We start from the raw sequence: 16,724 nt of genomic DNA on the forward strand, positions 1-16,724 counted from the left end.
GGCCGCCCAAGATGGCGGCGGGCGGCCGTCCCCGCCCCCGGCCGCGCATGCGCAGCGCCGCGGCGGCCGCGCCGCTCCCGCCCTCCCTCCCGGCGGCCGCGGCGCCTCTGACAGCGCGGAGCGAGCGGAGCGCCCGCCCAGCGCCGGCACCGCGCACCGGGACCCCCGCGCCGGCACCGCCACCCCGCACCGGCACCGCCACCCCGCACCGGGACCCCGCGCCGCGCCGGTGAGTGGGACAGGCGGGCGGCGCCGGCCCCGCGCGGCGCAGCGAGGCGGCGGCGCCGGCGGGGCTCGGTAAGGCCGGGCCCGCCGCCCCCCCCGGCCCCGCGGGGCCGTCCCGGCCCGCGGCCTCAGCGGCCGGCGCTCTCCGCTCCGCTCTCCCCCTCCCCTGCGCTCCCCGCCCTCGCCCCGCTCCCCCTCCCTCCCTCTGCTCGCTCTCAAAATGGCGGCCGCGCCCGTTGGTGAGGAGGGACCGGGCGGGGCGGGGGTCGGGGGGGCCGGCCCGGTGTCCCCCCCACCGGGCCGGGCTCAGGGGGGCTCTGGGGGCCGGGGCGCGGCCTCCCCGCTGCCCGCGGGCCCGGGCCCCGCTCCCGCCGTGACTCTGCAGGAAAACAGGGCCCGGCGGGAGCGGCGGGGCGGGCGCGGAGCCCCCGCCGGGCCCGTGTCCCCCCCGCGGGCCGCGCCGCTCCTCCCGTGACTTAGCAAATACCGGGAGAAGGGCACGGGCCGGGGCGAACAGCCGTAAAAAAGCCGTCGGGGCGATGGGCCCCGCGTGTGCGCCGAGGGGACCCCGAGCATCCCTCCCCGGTTCCTCCCGGGGGTTCCCCCGTCCCCCTCTGCCGTGGCAGGGCCGGGGTCGGGCGATGGCCCCATTCGCCAGCGCGGCCGCGGCACCGAAAACAGGGCGAGGATTGATAATCCAGGGGAAGGAGTAGGTGTTGTTTCAGAATTTGCCTCGCATCCCCCGTTTTCCTGCAGTGCTCAGCAGGGCAGCAGCGATAGGAGGTGGCTCATGCCTTCAGAACCAGCTGCAGTAAAACGGGCGAGGGAGGTCTGATCTCCTTCTGGGGGTCATACCGCTGCCTGGACGGCTGGAGGTGCACGGGCTTCCCTCGGAAACCTTTTAATAGCAATCGAGTTTGCTAAAATCTTGTATTTATTGTTACTCCCGAGGTTTTGTTTCGGCAGGAGGTTATACGCAGGCAGGGCTTTGATGGAAGTTGGGGGGTGGGAGTGGTGCCTCCCTTGGAAAGTTTGGGGTTTGCTCAGTTCTGTGGGCATGAGATTTTTTTTTTTATTGTTTTCTGTTTAAGGCGGAGGCAATTAAACTTGACCTTTAATACCAATAATAATGTGACACCTTCCCTTTCTTTGCCATGGTATCACTGGAACCATTTCCTCGCCGGCAGTGCTGCAGCAGTGGGCTTGGTTGGTGCAGGTCAAGTCCTTTTATAATGAATTACTTACCAGGGAGGGGGGAAGGTTAATCTAAGCTGTATTAAAAATCTTTAATAAGTACTATTTTACTATAAATAAATGTTTGGGCATACTGACCTGGCTGAATTACGTATTTTTGTGGTGATTCTTTTAATTGTATGTTCCTATGACAGTATTGTTCATGCCATTAGGAGGTGGTGGTTAAAGAACCTCCGTTCAGTGATGATCATTTTGTAAATGATTGTGCAGCATTCGGCTGGTTTTCGGGAGAGGGAGGGTCTGCTGTCAGAATGTTATTTTCCCTTAGAGTCATTTTGTTAAATAGGAATATTATGTTAGGGAACTAAACAAAGAAAATATTTTTAAACTGAAAGATGCGTTGCAAATTTCCGGCTCGTTCTCGGGGATCTCGTTTTTCTGTGTTTCTGTTGCTGTTCCTATGTTTGTGGATGCTGTGAGCAGCCATTGAGCAGGGAAGAGACTGGGTGGAGTAAGGAGGCAAAGCTGCGAAATGGCTCGATTACCCTTTCAGAGCTTTTTTTTTTCCTCCCTTTGCCGGGGTGGAGGAATACTAATTGCCGTAACAATGAAGTCTCTTCTTTAGGGAGGAATCTAATGGTGCAGGAACCTTCGGAAATGAAACAAATCTCGCGTTCTGTTTTGAGGCTGGTTTTTCTGCAGGGTGGATCTTGATTTGTCTGGCAGTGAGAAGTGACCAGTCACTGTTGCAAAGCCGGATTTTTTTTGTCTGATAACTGCTTCAATTTATCCACTTATTCACTTGTTGAATTTATTTTATTTACGCTTTAGATAAGAATTATAATTTTTGTGCGGGTGTTTTGCACACAAGATTCTCTGAAATCTAGAGAAACCCCTGTATTGTGGCTTCTTGCTGTTATTTTTCCATGGAACTTCTTGGACAGACCAGATTATGGGTGGGCACACAGGAAAAGACAATCCCTGGTATCTCTGGTGACTACAGTGGAGTGACTGCTGTCAGTGTACAGACTGGATTGCATTGCCCTTCTTCACGTGCCAAGTTCCTGTAAAATAACATCTCAGGATTTTGGAAGCCCTTTTGAGCACTGTGGCTCTGTAAGAGCATTGCTGTCCCCCTGCTGCATCGTGGGGGTGACACTGCTGCTGAAAGTTGTGTAGGAAAGGCATTAGAACAAAGGGTTTGGGGAATACAATAGGGATGGGAGGAAGCACCTAGGAAGGGCTGCTTGTGGAACTGCTCTCCTGTTCCACATGTTCCCCATGGCATTCCCACCTGAATTCAGTGTTGATTGGAGCAAGTACAACACTGAATATGGATGATTCTGAAGCAGGTTGAGTTTTTGCTTTTTCATGGGGTTCTCAGTTCTGGAGTCCAGTTTGTGATGGGAGATGGCCACAGAGGAGACTGTGTTTGGTTTAATATGCCCAGAATTAAAATAAGGGGCAGTGGCTTCTGTGTAAGCTCTGTCTAGTTCATTCACCTGGAGTAGATGTTCCAGGATTCAGTGGATGTGTGTGCCAAATGTCCAAGTCAACACGGATCCAGGCTAAGACCAACGAAGAACTCAATAAAACACTTGCCTCCTTATGGTTTTGGGTGATTTTTGCCCTTGAAATGATGGCAGTCCCTTTCTGTACAGGAGTAACTTGTTCATTTGGGTTCTACAGAAGCAAAAGGCATCAACACTTCCCCTTCTGGCTGCATGCAAGCTCTACCCTGTGTGTCCTGCTGACTCCTGTGCCTGTCCTGTCTCCTGTGCTCCTCCCAGCCTGGCGGCTCAGGTTGTGTCCTTTGTCTGCTCACCAACTTGCTGTCTATCCAACTTGCTGTGGATGGGACAGCTCTTGAATCAGCATCTGCTGATTGCCTTGTCCAGTTGGAGTAACTGTGTCTTCCATCAAGAACTCCATAACCAGCTTCCATCATTAATTATAATGTGTTTGTACCCTCTTGTAGAATATTATGGGCAAACAATAGCTGGTCCCTGCTACCTCAGGATAGCTCAGTATGTTTATAAGTTTATTTACAACCCTCTGTATCTGCCCTGTATTCCTGAACCAGAGGGCTGGAATTACTGTGGTACAAAGGGGAGCAGCACTGGAATAGTTCAGGTGCAGGCAGCTCTCTCCTACTTTGGTGAACTTCAGGCCCATTTTCTAAACTAAAGGCAAAGATTGGGAGGGCAGCTGAAACATCCGTGAAGTGAGCACTGAAATACTTCTCAGGCTGAAAATAAGAGCTGCTTAGGCCTAAATTTAGGAAATCAAGAGGACAATAGAAATTGCTAATTATTCTTAATAGATAATAGTTTCAGATTTCCTGTAGGGTGTGGGGGAGTTTCCAGCCTGTAACATGTGATTTGTGGTGGCAGTTGAAGATCTTTCCCAAGGATCAGAACCGTGTGTGTTGATCAGAATGGTTCTGGGGTTCTCCTGCAAGGGTTGTTACAGAGAAGTAGTAAGTTACACATTGTCCATACTCGCAGATCTGTCAATGATGTTACAACTGGGCTCCTCTTTCTCCCTTTTATAAGAGCTTAAATATCATTGGCAGATGACTACTAAAAACATATTGCATTGGTGAAGCCTCACAGGATGCAGGGACTTTCTCGGGAGCTGACACAAGGGAATGGTGCTCCCAATGTGGTTTTGGGGAGTTTTATTCATGGGTGATGTTGCTTTGTCTTTTCATCTGCCTGACAGAATAGGCTACACTGCAATTTAAGTTTTTAAAAATAAGCATTTACAGTAGGATACAATCGTGACCTGTTTAAAATTAATTTTCAAGTACATAAAGGTGTTTGTTCAGAATTCCTCCTGTGACTGCTGTCCACGCTGGCGGAGCGCACGTGGCATCGCTGTGGGCAGGACTGTGCCACCACTGAAGTGCAGAGCGTGGCTGGAGCTGGAGCTGTGGCATGGCAGCTTAGTGCTGGGGTCCCGAGCTCAGGTTGTGTTGAATGTCTGGGTTTGTGTACTACAGTAATTTTAGAACAAAGCTTTTCCTCATTCCTACCATGTTTTGAGACCTGCTGATGAATATTACATGTTAGAAACATTGGCAAGAACCAGGATTTTAGCTGGTGAGCAGCTGAGTTGCAGTTTTACCCTGGCGATGCTGGGTGCTGCAGGTTGGCCCAACAGATGTGTGTTGCTAACTTGTATCTTATCTCAGTGGTTTAAAGAAGGGCCTTTTCTTCTCAATACTCCTTGAGGCAGGACTTGGATGAGGCAATGCTTGTCTCATTCAGCCAATTTAAAAGCTTGTTCTTTTTTTTTTTTGTAACCTTCTGCTCTCTCTTTAAGGGATTAGATAGGTGTGACTTAGGCTCTCTTGCTTTTAGTTCAGTGTCATGGAAGCCACCTATCGTTTCACTTCGTGCTGGCATGTACTGTCAGGAAATTTCAAAGAAAAAATGTTACTTAGAAAATAAGTGTATGCTGAGCTCCATTTCCTCAGGACTATAAGCATACACTGCTTTCAAAGCTAATCATGTGCACAGCATTGTCACACTGAACAGTACCTAGAGCACTGATGCATGTATAACTATATAAAAAAATCAACATTATTAATTCAAAGTACCTGTTAGTTAACACATTTAGAAGTATTTTCATCATTTCCTCCTTATTGGTACTGCTTCTGAGTGAGCCCTGCAGCTTGGCTTGGCTTGGCTGCTTGTGGACTTAGGATAGGGATTGTGATTAAATAAATGTAATAAATACATCTTTGTCATTGTGATTCTGTTGATTCTGGAAGACTTACCTGATGTTTTTAGTGCTGCAGCCTTGAGAAGGTATTTCCAGTGGTGGGCAGTGTGTGGTAGTGGAGGTTTGCAGGTGGTGCTGCAGCCATGGCTGGCCTGTAATTTCCTTGGATCCCTTGTTAAGTAGGTCTCTGCTGAGGGAGTTGGTCGAAGGGCTGTTCAGAGGCACCTCTTGTTCTCGGCTGGATGGTGACTCAGCTGTCACACCTCCTGTGAGGTAAGGCTGGGGGTGACAGGCTCTGTGGCATGATGCTGTACTGGTTTGCATCTGGGATGGCACAGGGGCCTTCATGACTGAGATTATTTACGCCCTCCTTCTTGTATGTGTGTTAATTGTTCCTGTTGTGCTCCACAAACCATAAGTTCTTCTGGTTTAATTAGACAAGTGGTCCCCCGTCTCTCCCCCCGAGATTGCCTCTGCCTTGTTTTTCTGCTTAATGCTAAAGCAAAGGTGTTAAGTTTATCCTTCTTTAAGACTAGAGGAAAATCAGCTGGAAGCATTTAGCCTGTTTGCTGCTGATAAATGACTGGTTCTTCCATAAAGAAACAACCTTGGCAGTTTGTCTTGTGCTGTATTCACCTGTTTTTTGGGGTGAAGAAAGAGATTAGATAAACAATTTGGTGTGTTTAAATGCTTGTGTCTTTGTAGTTATTAAAAGGATGTCATTAATGTGTGTATGTATTTTAAACAGATGGTGTCTATTAAATCAGCATTGGTAGAAGGTTCTCTCTCACCTTCAGCTCTGTTTTAGAGACAGGAGTGTAGTAGGGGAAGGTGGGTCATAAGAAAAATGAGACACCTTCTACCAGAATACTGATTTCATTACTTTTGTGTGTCATGAAAGGTTGAGTTCTGTTTCCTGTAGCAGAGTAAGATATTATATATGACAACTATGATTAGCTTTTAGGTTTTGGGTTGGATTTTTTTTTCCCTCTGGGCAAGTGAAGCCGTTTTTGGTCAACAAGCTTTGAAAATGGCTAAGGGACTAACAGTGTTCTCAGGATTAACGAGCAGAAGTTCTGTCTGAGTTCTTGTTTGGATTTCTTTTGTGGTTTTGACCTTCTTCTGTTTCTAAGGTGTTAACAGAAGTGTTCCTTTAAGTTTCCTTCCAGATATTTTTCGTATATAAATTTAATCAGTTTACAGTCATTTTTGTTAATATCACATTTTCAGTATTACAAGTGGTTTAATGATTGAATTATTTAAATTTGGATATAGTCCTGTTACCTCCTTTACATGTGTAAGTCTATTACTTAATTTTTCAAGCCAGAGAGGTATATGGGGAAGAACTGAGAAGAACAAAGTTCAAATCCAGTGTGTGGCTGGTGACCAACACAAGTGAGTACAGGCACTCTTCTCTTAGTGGCCAAGAGAAAGTAGCTTAAATAAGTGGTCTAGAATTGCTACCCCAAAATGTGTATGTGTTGTTTGACCTAGCAGTAGTGATACTGGAAAAGCCCCTGCTGCAGTCCTGCAGCTACCCCTGCTGTGCCTTCCTGTGAGCAGTGGCAGTAGCAGTGTGTAACACCGAGCCCGAACACTCACCCTGCTCGCTGGCCTGGCCTGGCACAACACACTGAGCAGTGGTGTGGAGAAGGCCGTGTTGAAAACCTTTTCACACACATTAAAGGTTTATTTTCTACTGCAGTTTGCATTTTTCCAGGCTGTTCCTTCATTGGTAGCTAAATTTACTTGCATTTTCACACAGAACTGAACAGGCAGGTTAGAAGAAGGATGTTTTCCCTTGTTTCCTACCAAAGCCTGCATGTAGACTGCACTGCTAACTGGAGTTCTGACCTGGAGGAAGCTCAAAGGCTCTAAAATGAAATGATGTGATTGTGCTCGAGATGTTTCTCCTGAGAATTACTCTATCAGAATTGCAAAACCGAAGTGATACATGGAGGACAAATGTCAAGACTGAATTCATTTAAAGACTTCTTTTCCCCCCAAAAAATATTTTCCAAGCAAATTTGGTCCAGATGCCTCAAAGTCATGTAGTGTTGGTGCCTGGGAGGGTAATGAGACCAGAAATGTCTTTTGTTGTTTTAAAATCCTAAAGGTGGGTAGTGACTGCCAGTGATGTGCTAAACACTGATGACAGCTTGAACTGATGTGGAAATGTAGACAGGCACAGGAGTGGATGTGGAAACGCACAGGTGTTTCTTTAGGCAGCGTGCAAGTGGAGCAGCCAACTTGCTCCTGGTTTATAGCATGTTGGTGACATTCCTTAGCTTTACATACAATTACAGCCTGCATTCCAAGTGTTCAGAACACAGGCACTATATCTGATCTGCTATGGCTTGCTTTCTAGTTCCCCGTGGATTTGGTGTTGAATTATTTTCAGAACTAAACTACTGTATCAGCTTTGTAACAAAAGCTGTAAAAGTAGGTGAAATGGAGAAGAAAACAGGCATAGAATTTTTCACCTTTTTTGTGTTAAAATTATATTTCCTTTGATAAGCCTTTGACTGGGAAATGTTTTTGGTGAGTTATTACAAACACTGCACAGAATGGTGTACTCTGGTGCTACATTGATACATCAGGCGAAGCGTTGACCTGCAGGCATTTTGAGACTTCCTTAATTGCAGAATAAAAGGCTTACTAAACATATGAATTAAAAATAAGGCTCAGAGTTGTAATTCAGCTCAGATTTGCTTCTTGTTTTGTTTTTCCTGAATCAGATAGTTGTTGGAGCTCACTCTGTCGTAATCCCTCAGCCAGCTTTACTGATGTAGGCTGAAAAGTGGAAAAAAGATTAACCCAGCTCATAAATGAGTAGCTTTCTTGTATTCTCCGACTCATCCCTGCCGGCTTAGCAGGTGATGGATTCCAATATTTTCTAGGATAAGGTCTGTTTGCTGCACTAAGAGCAGCTGCCTGGCTGTGCCCTGCTGATTGTGCTGTGGATGAGCTTTACTGCTGTTCTGGGGGGGCGAGATGGAGGCGGGAAAGGAAAGGAACTTGATGTTTTATTTTACTTGTTACTGTTTTTCTTTCCTATCAACTGATAGAGACAGATTTCTAGGAACCTTTTCAGGTCCTAATAGTTTTGCCCAAGAAGCATGGATATTACTTCAGTCCTGTGGAATCTGGTTTTGAGTACATTTGTGCCAAGAGTCATCCTATTCTGTGTCTTGAGTTTGATAAAGCAGCTTTTTGCTTATGGGGTTTAAAACAAAATCAGACCATTAAAAATTAGTTTAAATTAAAAGGACATGTTATTATATACTTGCTAGGATTTAGCAACATAATCCATAGGTGTAAGAGAACAATTCTTGCAGTCTAGTTCATCCATAAGGACTGTAAGCTCTTACTGCCTGGGAATTCTCCGAAATAACCACTTTAAGTCCTCTTGTTAATATGTTATGAAACAAGATACACTGTCAGAGAAGTTTGTAAAGATCTCCTGTGCCAGCCATGTAGCAAGAGACAATGCAACAAGAGTTTCTCCTTTATTAATGCACAAATGGATCTTCTCAGCTTTAAAAATTGTGGAATTTAATTCTGATTGTATCAGTTCAGTTGGTCTTTTTGGTGGCCTTGGTCTTAATAAGTGACAGGCCTTTCACTGGGTTTGTAAAGTTACCTGAAGAGAGGGAGCTAGTTGAAGTAGGATTTTGGATTTATTAACAATTCAGAAGTAAACTCGAGGAGTTTTCTTTCAGGCAAAAAACCCTTTAAGGTCAGCAGAATGTGTTAGACAATCCGCTTGAAAGGTGGTAGCGTGTGCTGGACACTCCAAAAGCTTTTGAGTTTTACACGAGTTGTTGAAATTTTAAATGATTGCAAATAAAGATTTAAGTTTGAACCTAAATGCGAGTAATCCAAAACTAATTGATTTCACAAATGTGAACTTGCTCGTGTGTTTCTGGTGGTGATGATGGCTCACGTGCTTTTTTAAGGCCCAAGTACCTCATATTAGGTGTGCCTGAGCTGGCAGTCTGAGAATGTGACCTCACATTTTGTCTCCTTCAATAAATGTTCTTGTAAAATATTATTTAGAATGTTGTTGCGATAATACTTAGGAAAAAAAAATGGTCTTGTAGCTGAGTTTATTGAAAGTATTAGGATTCTGCAAAAAAAGGCAAAAATGTACAGTTCCTGAAGCACAGCATTTCACAGCTTTGCTGAGCTTTCAGAGCTGCATGGTGCTGGTGTGTTCTGTATCTGCTGATGCATTGGCTCTGTAATTGATGCCATGTATCTCTTCTAATTTTGAATATAATTAGCTACAGTTACGTGTTTAGTGTACGTAGCTTGTGTTTTTGTGGGGAAGACTGTTTATGGAGCCTAAGCAACGGTCGTAAAAACTGCAGAAATTGAATTAATTTACTGTTAAGTTCCTGGAGGAGCCATGGATGTATTTGAGATGTGCACTACCAGATGTGGTTGCTGGACAACAGCAGCAGAGTGAAGCCAGGCTGGTGGTGCTGGTGTGTGGACCAGTCCACTGCTGTTTCAGTGGAGGACCTTGAACCGTGAACCAAGGAATGAGGTTGAAACTGATTTTCTTTGTTTAACTCATAAAAATTCAAAAGGTAGGAGAAAAATAATAAAATACAGGAGGGACAGATGTGCTTGTGAGACTTATGGGAGGTAGGAAAAGTGCTTAAGGACATACTAAGGCTGACTGACAGTTTTTTGTAGTAGCTGGTAAGCAAATGTTTCTGTAGGTTTGAGGACTGAAATTACTGGAATGATGAAGATTTTGAGCCTGGAGTTCCAGTGGTGAGACACTCTCATTGTGGTGCTGATGAGGATTTTCTTGGTGAAAGGAGCCCTGCCTTAAGTAATCAGAGTAACTCAGGCTGTGAGAAGCCTGTGAAATGGAACTTCTGAAATTTATGAAGGTCTTACAATGTAACACATCTTCATATTTCTCTGCAGCTTTACTGAGGTGACTTGAAAACTCTGGTTAGAACCAGCACGTGTCTGTGAGGAACAGTGGTTCACCGTGACCTTGCAGTGGCTTTGTGCTCTCTGTATGGCACTGCAGTGTGCTCGTGGTGGTTTTCTTACACTTCTTTGCTGTGGTAGCAGAGCCCAGCCGGTGACTGAGGCACTGGCACAGCTGGATTTGCTGTGCCGCCGTCACTCCTGAGGGGAGGGGAGCAGGGATCTCACTGCAGGTTGGGTGGATCAGAGCTCACTGGGGAGTGGCTTTTACTGGGACTTATTCTGAAGAGCACAAATGGGCGTTGTTAGTCACTTGAACCATTTCAGGGATTTGTTCATGGTGTTGGTCCCTAAGAGTATTTTTGACACACTTGATGGGAGCAAAGGAGAGACAGTGGAGAACCTCGAACCAAACTCACTGATAAAATCCTGCAGAAGATGCATAGGTTGGTTGTGATGGCAGAGTTTGGTACCTTGGGATACATTTATGAAAATGCTTGGATTTGGATGGGCATCATAAGAACTTTATGTGAAACAGCCTCTTGATGGCTCATGTTGAGTGGAGAAGTTCAAATGCTGAGTTGGTGGGTGCTGGCAGCTGGTCAGCACCGAGTGCAGTGCCTTCCCCTGCTGCGACCCCTGGACGGTGTTTGAAGGGCAAAAGCCCTCATTCCTTCTAGGAGCTAATCCCTGACCGAACCAATTCCTTGCAGGGACAAATGTAGCATCTCACTGGAGGTATAATTTATACCACGAGTTAGTAACTAGTAGTTAATGGTTTACTTGGACCTCGGTGTTTATGGCTTCAGTTATGTCACCGTGCAATGTGTGTGTTTCTTGGAAGCAGCTGGATGGTGGTGGCCTGCTACGTAAAGCTGGAGCACTGAGTTACTGCAGCTGCCAAACAAAGCCATGGCAATAGGAAATTAAGGGCTTTGGGGAATCTGGCAAAATAACATCCTGCTCTCATCCTGCTCTGATATATTTGGGTGAGCTGTGATATCTGTGGGTGTTTCTGCAGTAATTAACAACAGGAGTCAATAAGTCAAGGGTTATGTCCAGATACACTACTTTAGCAGTTAGACACTATTTTAGCAGTTAGAACTAAGAAAATGGGCTGGGTTTGATTCTAAAAACTTCTGACCTCAAGTATGTTTAGTCTTATGGTAGGTTTGCAGGGTAGATGATTTGCTTGAAATAAATAAAAGCTAAATGTCCAATTCAGGGCCCAGTGTCTTTGCCAGACATAGGTATTCAAAACAAATTTTGGTGCTGTTTACTATCCAGTGTACTCTGCTAAGTAAAACCATAAGGAACTCTGAAGGAATTTACAGACTTGATTTATTTTTTAATGTGTACAGAATGGACACTTTTAGGAATTTTAATTTGAGTAACTTTGCTCTTGCTTGGTGCCAGTTCAGGTAAACGAACAGGTATTTTTGGCAAGTTGGTAGTAAAATGCTCATGAGTTAATTTGATTCCATAATCTGCTTCTCAATTATATTCGGTGAATACTTATGGAAAGTAATATTTAAATGTCTCTTGAAGCAATATGAACACTGTCATAGAAGTACCTGCAGGCCAAGTCGTATCATTTATTGGCATGATATATCATGAACTGAAGGAAATTCTGACAATCTCTTGCCTCAAAGTGATTATTTTTTCACTACCTCATTGCTGTGACTGTGTGTGTAGCTATTGTGCTTGGATACCTCCTGTAGAGCTGTCTCAGCTAACAAATGGAGCTGAACCTGTTTCAATTTGCTGTTGGTGCATTTATGAATGGTTAGCAGGTCTCTCATTAAGTTATTGCGAAGTTTTCCAGTGATCTAGAAGCACTTCAACCACACTGACACCCATGACTGGAAGGACCCAGTGTTTGAAGCCAGGAGGCAGCAGCTGTCTGTCGGATCCTCTCTCTTAGTCACCCTCAGGAAGAGGCTGTTCCTGCCCACACCAGGGCAGCGATGCCCACTGCCAGCGTGGTGTGAGGCTGGCTGGGTGCCCTGCCAGCAGCTGGCTGCAGAAGGGTGGGGTGTGGGGTGTGGGGTGGGGGTGTGTGGTGTGGGGGTGTGTGGGTGTGCTTCCCAGGTGGGACTGGCTGTGGGGCAGGACCAGCACAGGCTCGGAGCACTGCAGTGGCAGTGAACATGTCCTCAGTGGGGCGAGGCTTGTGGCCAGGGCAGCTGGTTCCAGTGACAGGCTGGTGCAGTGAAGCTCAGGAATCTCTGAATCCCAGTTTAGGAAGATGGGAGGGGATGGTTAGATGTAAAGAGACAGAGGGCCTTGCTTTTTTTTTTTTTTTTTTTTTTTTCCAATGAGAAGATCAGAAGAATCTGCACTGTGCTGTTTCCACCTTCCCTTACAGGAGAGGATTCTTTAGCTTTTTGAGTATTTCTGCTCAGTTTGTTGCTCTTCATCAATACTTCCATGTGTTTCAGAAGCTTGTGCAGCAAAAAATTCTGACCTGTGATGATTTTTGGCTGTCTCTTTTTAAATTAATCTTTTTTTTAGATTATGCTTTAGTATGCCACTCTTCAGTCCTGCAGCACTTAAGGATGAAGTAGGTCTTGTATCCTTATTGTTTAGACATTTCTACCAGTCCTAAGTATAAAAGCTGGTCTGTAGCTGAGTGGACAGGTGGGCAGTTGGGATGAGGTGCAGTTGTCTTGAGGATCTGCTGCTGCTAGTGGAGCTTAGGAGGATACTGTGTTTAGGTCAGGAATGGTTTGTGTTGTTAGAAAACTGTGCAGGTCCTGTGCTGCCAGGAGGAGTGAGAGGTGACAGTTGGATGTGTTGTACCTATTCTGGTGTCAGGCATTCAGCCAGGTCTAGCTCCCAATTTTAAACAGCTTACAAAGACACCTGATCTTGCTGAAAACACCTGTAGCCCTCTATTGTTGCAAGATTGTCCCTATGCAGAGGTTTGCCACTCAGTGCTCTTATATGTGCAGACTATTGATAGGGAATCAAACAGGTTTTAAGTTAGAAACTACAGCTTGGAGGAGTGTAAGTGGATCTATTAATAAAAGGCACGTTCTGGTTTATGCTTAATTAGTAGCTGTTATTCATGGATAGCTCTAAGTTCAGTCTGCTTTTTCCTGTATTTAATACAGAACAAAGTAAAATTTTCATGCAAAGACATCTTTTCTTTCAAAAAAGATGTGACACTCTTGACACTGCCTCAGTCACAATAAGCTGCTGATACTAAAGTAACCGGTTTCGGGCAAGATGTAATGAACAGGTGGTGGTTCTCAGTGAGCTGGTTTTGTTCCCCTTGCTGCCTCTGGTGGCTGAGCAGTGTGTGGGGAATGCACTGGGGACTGGGAGCCCTGATAGGTGATGGAGAACTGGTTAGTCTTGCTCTGCTGAAGTCTGTATGTCACAAAGTCTGCTGCAGCTAAAGAAAAGGCAGTGCACATGATGGCACATGTGTGTAATTAATGTTGGTCCTTTTGGGCTTTGGACATTTTTGCTTGAGTGGGTTTTTTTTTTGTTTGTGATTGGTTTTGTTTGTTTTCATTCTGTTCTGTTTTTATCTGGGGTGTGTATGAAGGAGACTGCCCTAAAAATACTTGGCCTTCTTTTCAGGTGGCTTTGTAGTTAAGAAGTCAGGAATACTAAGCAGGGTGCTTGGAACAGCCACCTTTCAGAGGAGTGAGATAGCGTAGATCAAGTGATTGGTGTCTTGTGGCTCAGCTATAATTTGCTAATAGCAGGAGTAGCTACTTTGCCCTGTAACTGTTGCAATTTATCTAGTACTGAGATTGGTTCTCACTGACAATTCAGATAGAACCTGGAGCAGCCCAGGTTTGGGAAGTGTCAGGGATACTGGAGAAATTTGGGGTTCCTTTATATTTGAGAGGGAAAATGTATTTCTAACTAGGTGACATGTCAAGGATGGCCTTACAAACACAGTTGCTGTTATTTTTAGGCAAGTGCTATAGTTGCATCTCCTAGATACCACATCAAAATTGATGAGATACTGAGATTTTTACCGGAGTCAGTGCACTGGATTTACTGGACATCCACTGCATAGTGGTGATTCATAATACAAACCCCACCTTCAGGTTTTTACCCTGGCGGTACTAGAGGCGGATTTTGGCAGTTGCTGTCTGTGTTCTGCTCTCTGGCACTCCCAGCAGCGCTGCTGTGTCTGAAGAAGTGCCTGGGCTCGTTCCTCTGCCCGTGCCCGTTTCGCGCGGGGTGTCCGCCGGCAGCGCTCTCTGCAGGGCACTCCTCAGCACTGCGGGATGGGATCGTTTTGGATGAACTAAAGTTCCATTAATTGCTGTGTGATACTCTGAGTGCGTGCTGAGCACGGGGCATCTGTGGAAAATCAGTTGGCTCTTTACCTGGCAGGAATTAGGTACGAGGCAAGAGTAAGTGAAATGTTTGCTTCTGTTCTCTGAAAGGACGCAGCCTGTGCTCTGGTTTTCATCTGAATTGTTTCTGAAATAGCTGTTGGGAAAGAGGTTAGACTGATTAAGTAAGGTTTTGCCTGTTTAGAGTGCTCCTGTCCTAACTAGCTTGCAGGGGAGTATTATGGTGTGCAGCATTTGATGCGGAAAATCCACCAGCAGAGTGGAATACAAGCAACTTTCAGCTTAAGCTCATTTTAAAGCAGACATCAGAGCCTAGATAGGTTGAGAAACAAGCCTCTGATCCCCTGTGATGGATAAGTAGTCATTAATGATACAAGCTCAGTATTTTCTTTATTTTTTTTTCAGAAAGGCTATTGTTTAAGAGAGGCTCCTTACCAAAGTTGTTATTGAGCTGTGCTGGTGAGCTCTGTGTCCTGTGTGTGTAGGGAGGGGCAGAGGTGAGAGGCAGTGGGAGCACTCGGTGGGGAGTTACAGACCCACCTGCTCTCTCTGAGCCTCTGCATGTGTCCTGTTCAGTTTATCTCGGTGCTGAAGGATGGTTGACAAACTTGCTGAACGGCTGGAGTGAATGATGAGTTCTGTACAGGCACCTGCCAGGTGTGCAAGAAGTGCCATGTCAGCACTTCCCATGGTGCTCACACAAGGTCCCTGCAGTGTGGAGAGCAAAGGCAGTGCTGCCAGTGTGTGTTTGGTGATGTCGCTGTGGCAGAGGTTGAAGCTGCCAAGTTGAAGCAGGTTGTGCACTGAGAATGCTGCATTCATGTTACTGAATCACAGGATACTAAGGAGTGTGTGTGGGAAAAATGAGTCTGTTGTGAAAGCCACAACTTGAACTATCTCAAACATGTTGGATTTCAGCCACATCCCAAATTAGCCAGATGTGTTGTGATCGCACCACTGCCTTAGCCCAGCTGCAGTAACGGGCCCATGGTAATGGTGCCACTCTGATAAGACTGAAGGGCTGTTTAAAAATTTGCTGTGCCCTAAATGTGGGTGAGATGAAAGATTAACTGTAGGTAAACCATGTTAACATGTGACTGAAAAAAAGGCAAGTACCATCTCTTAGTACATAGTTCTTTTAACTTCCTCAGGTGGTGTTACTGGAGTGGGTAAAGTCATTTGTCTGCTCTAATTGTGCAACACTGTACCTGCAAGGGCCCCATGCTGGATTAGAGACCCGGTCTTTAAAGCCACTGCTTGGGTAAATCCGAGAGGGCTGCCTGCTGAATGCTTGTTTCAAAGAAATGAATGCTCTCTCTTTCTCCTCCTTGTAGATGGATTGAATCTTCTGTGTTGAATGCCTCTGGATTTCCTACTGGATTTCACATCTGGAAAAATACATGTGATTTAAGCCACTTTGTGGCAGACTGAATTGTGGATCCCTGGTTCCTAAGACTTTAGCTCTTGAGGAGAAGCCGCTGCTCGATCACGTTAACCTGACATCTCAGCCACGATGGTGCTGTCACAAAGGCAACGAGATGAACTGTAAGGGATCATGGCTTTTGTGTTGCATTTCTGTTAAATTTCACTTATTAACATTTGTTTCCCAATACATTTTAGAGTTGCTTTGTTCGCGTGCTCATCACGTACTGTGTATTGTGGTTTAGATCTCTCTAGTCTTTATTTTTGATAGAACTGCTGGTATTTGATAATAGAATTGGGAAATGATGAAAATATATTTTCAAAGTTATTAATGGCATAAAAAATGAATTCCTCAATTTATGACAAGCACATGCTGCAAACTGATCTGTGAATTCTACTTTTTTCTTGAGTAAATTATGACAGCTTTTTGCTATTTCACTTCAGAACACAGACAAGGATCTGACCAGAATGTGCTACATCGTGATGACGATCTTTCTTTGCCTCCTTAAATTGCACTTTACATGTTGTTTTGTAGAAATCGAGCGATAGCAGATTACCTCCGTTCCAATGGCTACGAGGAGGCGTATTCGGTTTTTAAAAAGGAAGCTGAGTTAGATGTGGTGAGTTCAAACAAGATTCTTCATCTATATTTTAATTTCAAAGTTTGTCAGTATTATGGCATTTGCATCTGTTTCAAACATGTTTGTCCATTACCTGTTTGCTTGGGCAGTTTTAAAACTGGAGGTGATGAACTTGTACAGTTTATTGCCTTGCCAGAAAAGGGACAAATAACCATTGGGTGACTTGGCCATTTCTGAGCAAATGGTTTTGTAACCAGATTTGAAATGGTCTGAGACTGTGCAGCTCTGAAGACTG

At 45.2% G+C, this 16,724-nt stretch overlaps 1 protein-coding gene across 2 annotated transcripts in view; it reads left to right on the forward strand.

The window, feature by feature from the left end:
* Nucleotides 1-65: 65 nt before the first annotated feature.
* PAFAH1B1 (platelet activating factor acetylhydrolase 1b regulatory subunit 1) overlaps nucleotides 66-16,724 on the forward strand; it is a 29,417-nt gene continuing 12,758 nt past the window's right edge. The window contains exons 1-3 of one of the 2 annotated variants that reach the window (XM_051810013.1): nucleotides 66-229; nucleotides 15,761-15,971; nucleotides 16,384-16,468. In XM_051810013.1, the coding sequence (XP_051665973.1) occupies nucleotides 15,940-15,971; nucleotides 16,384-16,468 (117 nt within the window). In that variant the 5' untranslated portion in view covers nucleotides 66-229; nucleotides 15,761-15,939. Of the gene's footprint in view, nucleotides 230-405; nucleotides 465-15,760; nucleotides 15,972-16,383; nucleotides 16,469-16,724 lie in introns of those variants that run through there. The other variant, XM_051810014.1, reaches the window with a different exon arrangement.

Source organism: Manacus candei, unplaced genomic scaffold (assembly GCF_025592945.1).
Source record: "Manacus candei isolate 608988 ecotype Guabito, Panama unplaced genomic scaffold, ASM2559294v1 h1tg000076l, whole genome shotgun sequence".
NCBI lineage: Eukaryota > Metazoa > Chordata > Aves > Passeriformes > Pipridae > Manacus > Manacus candei.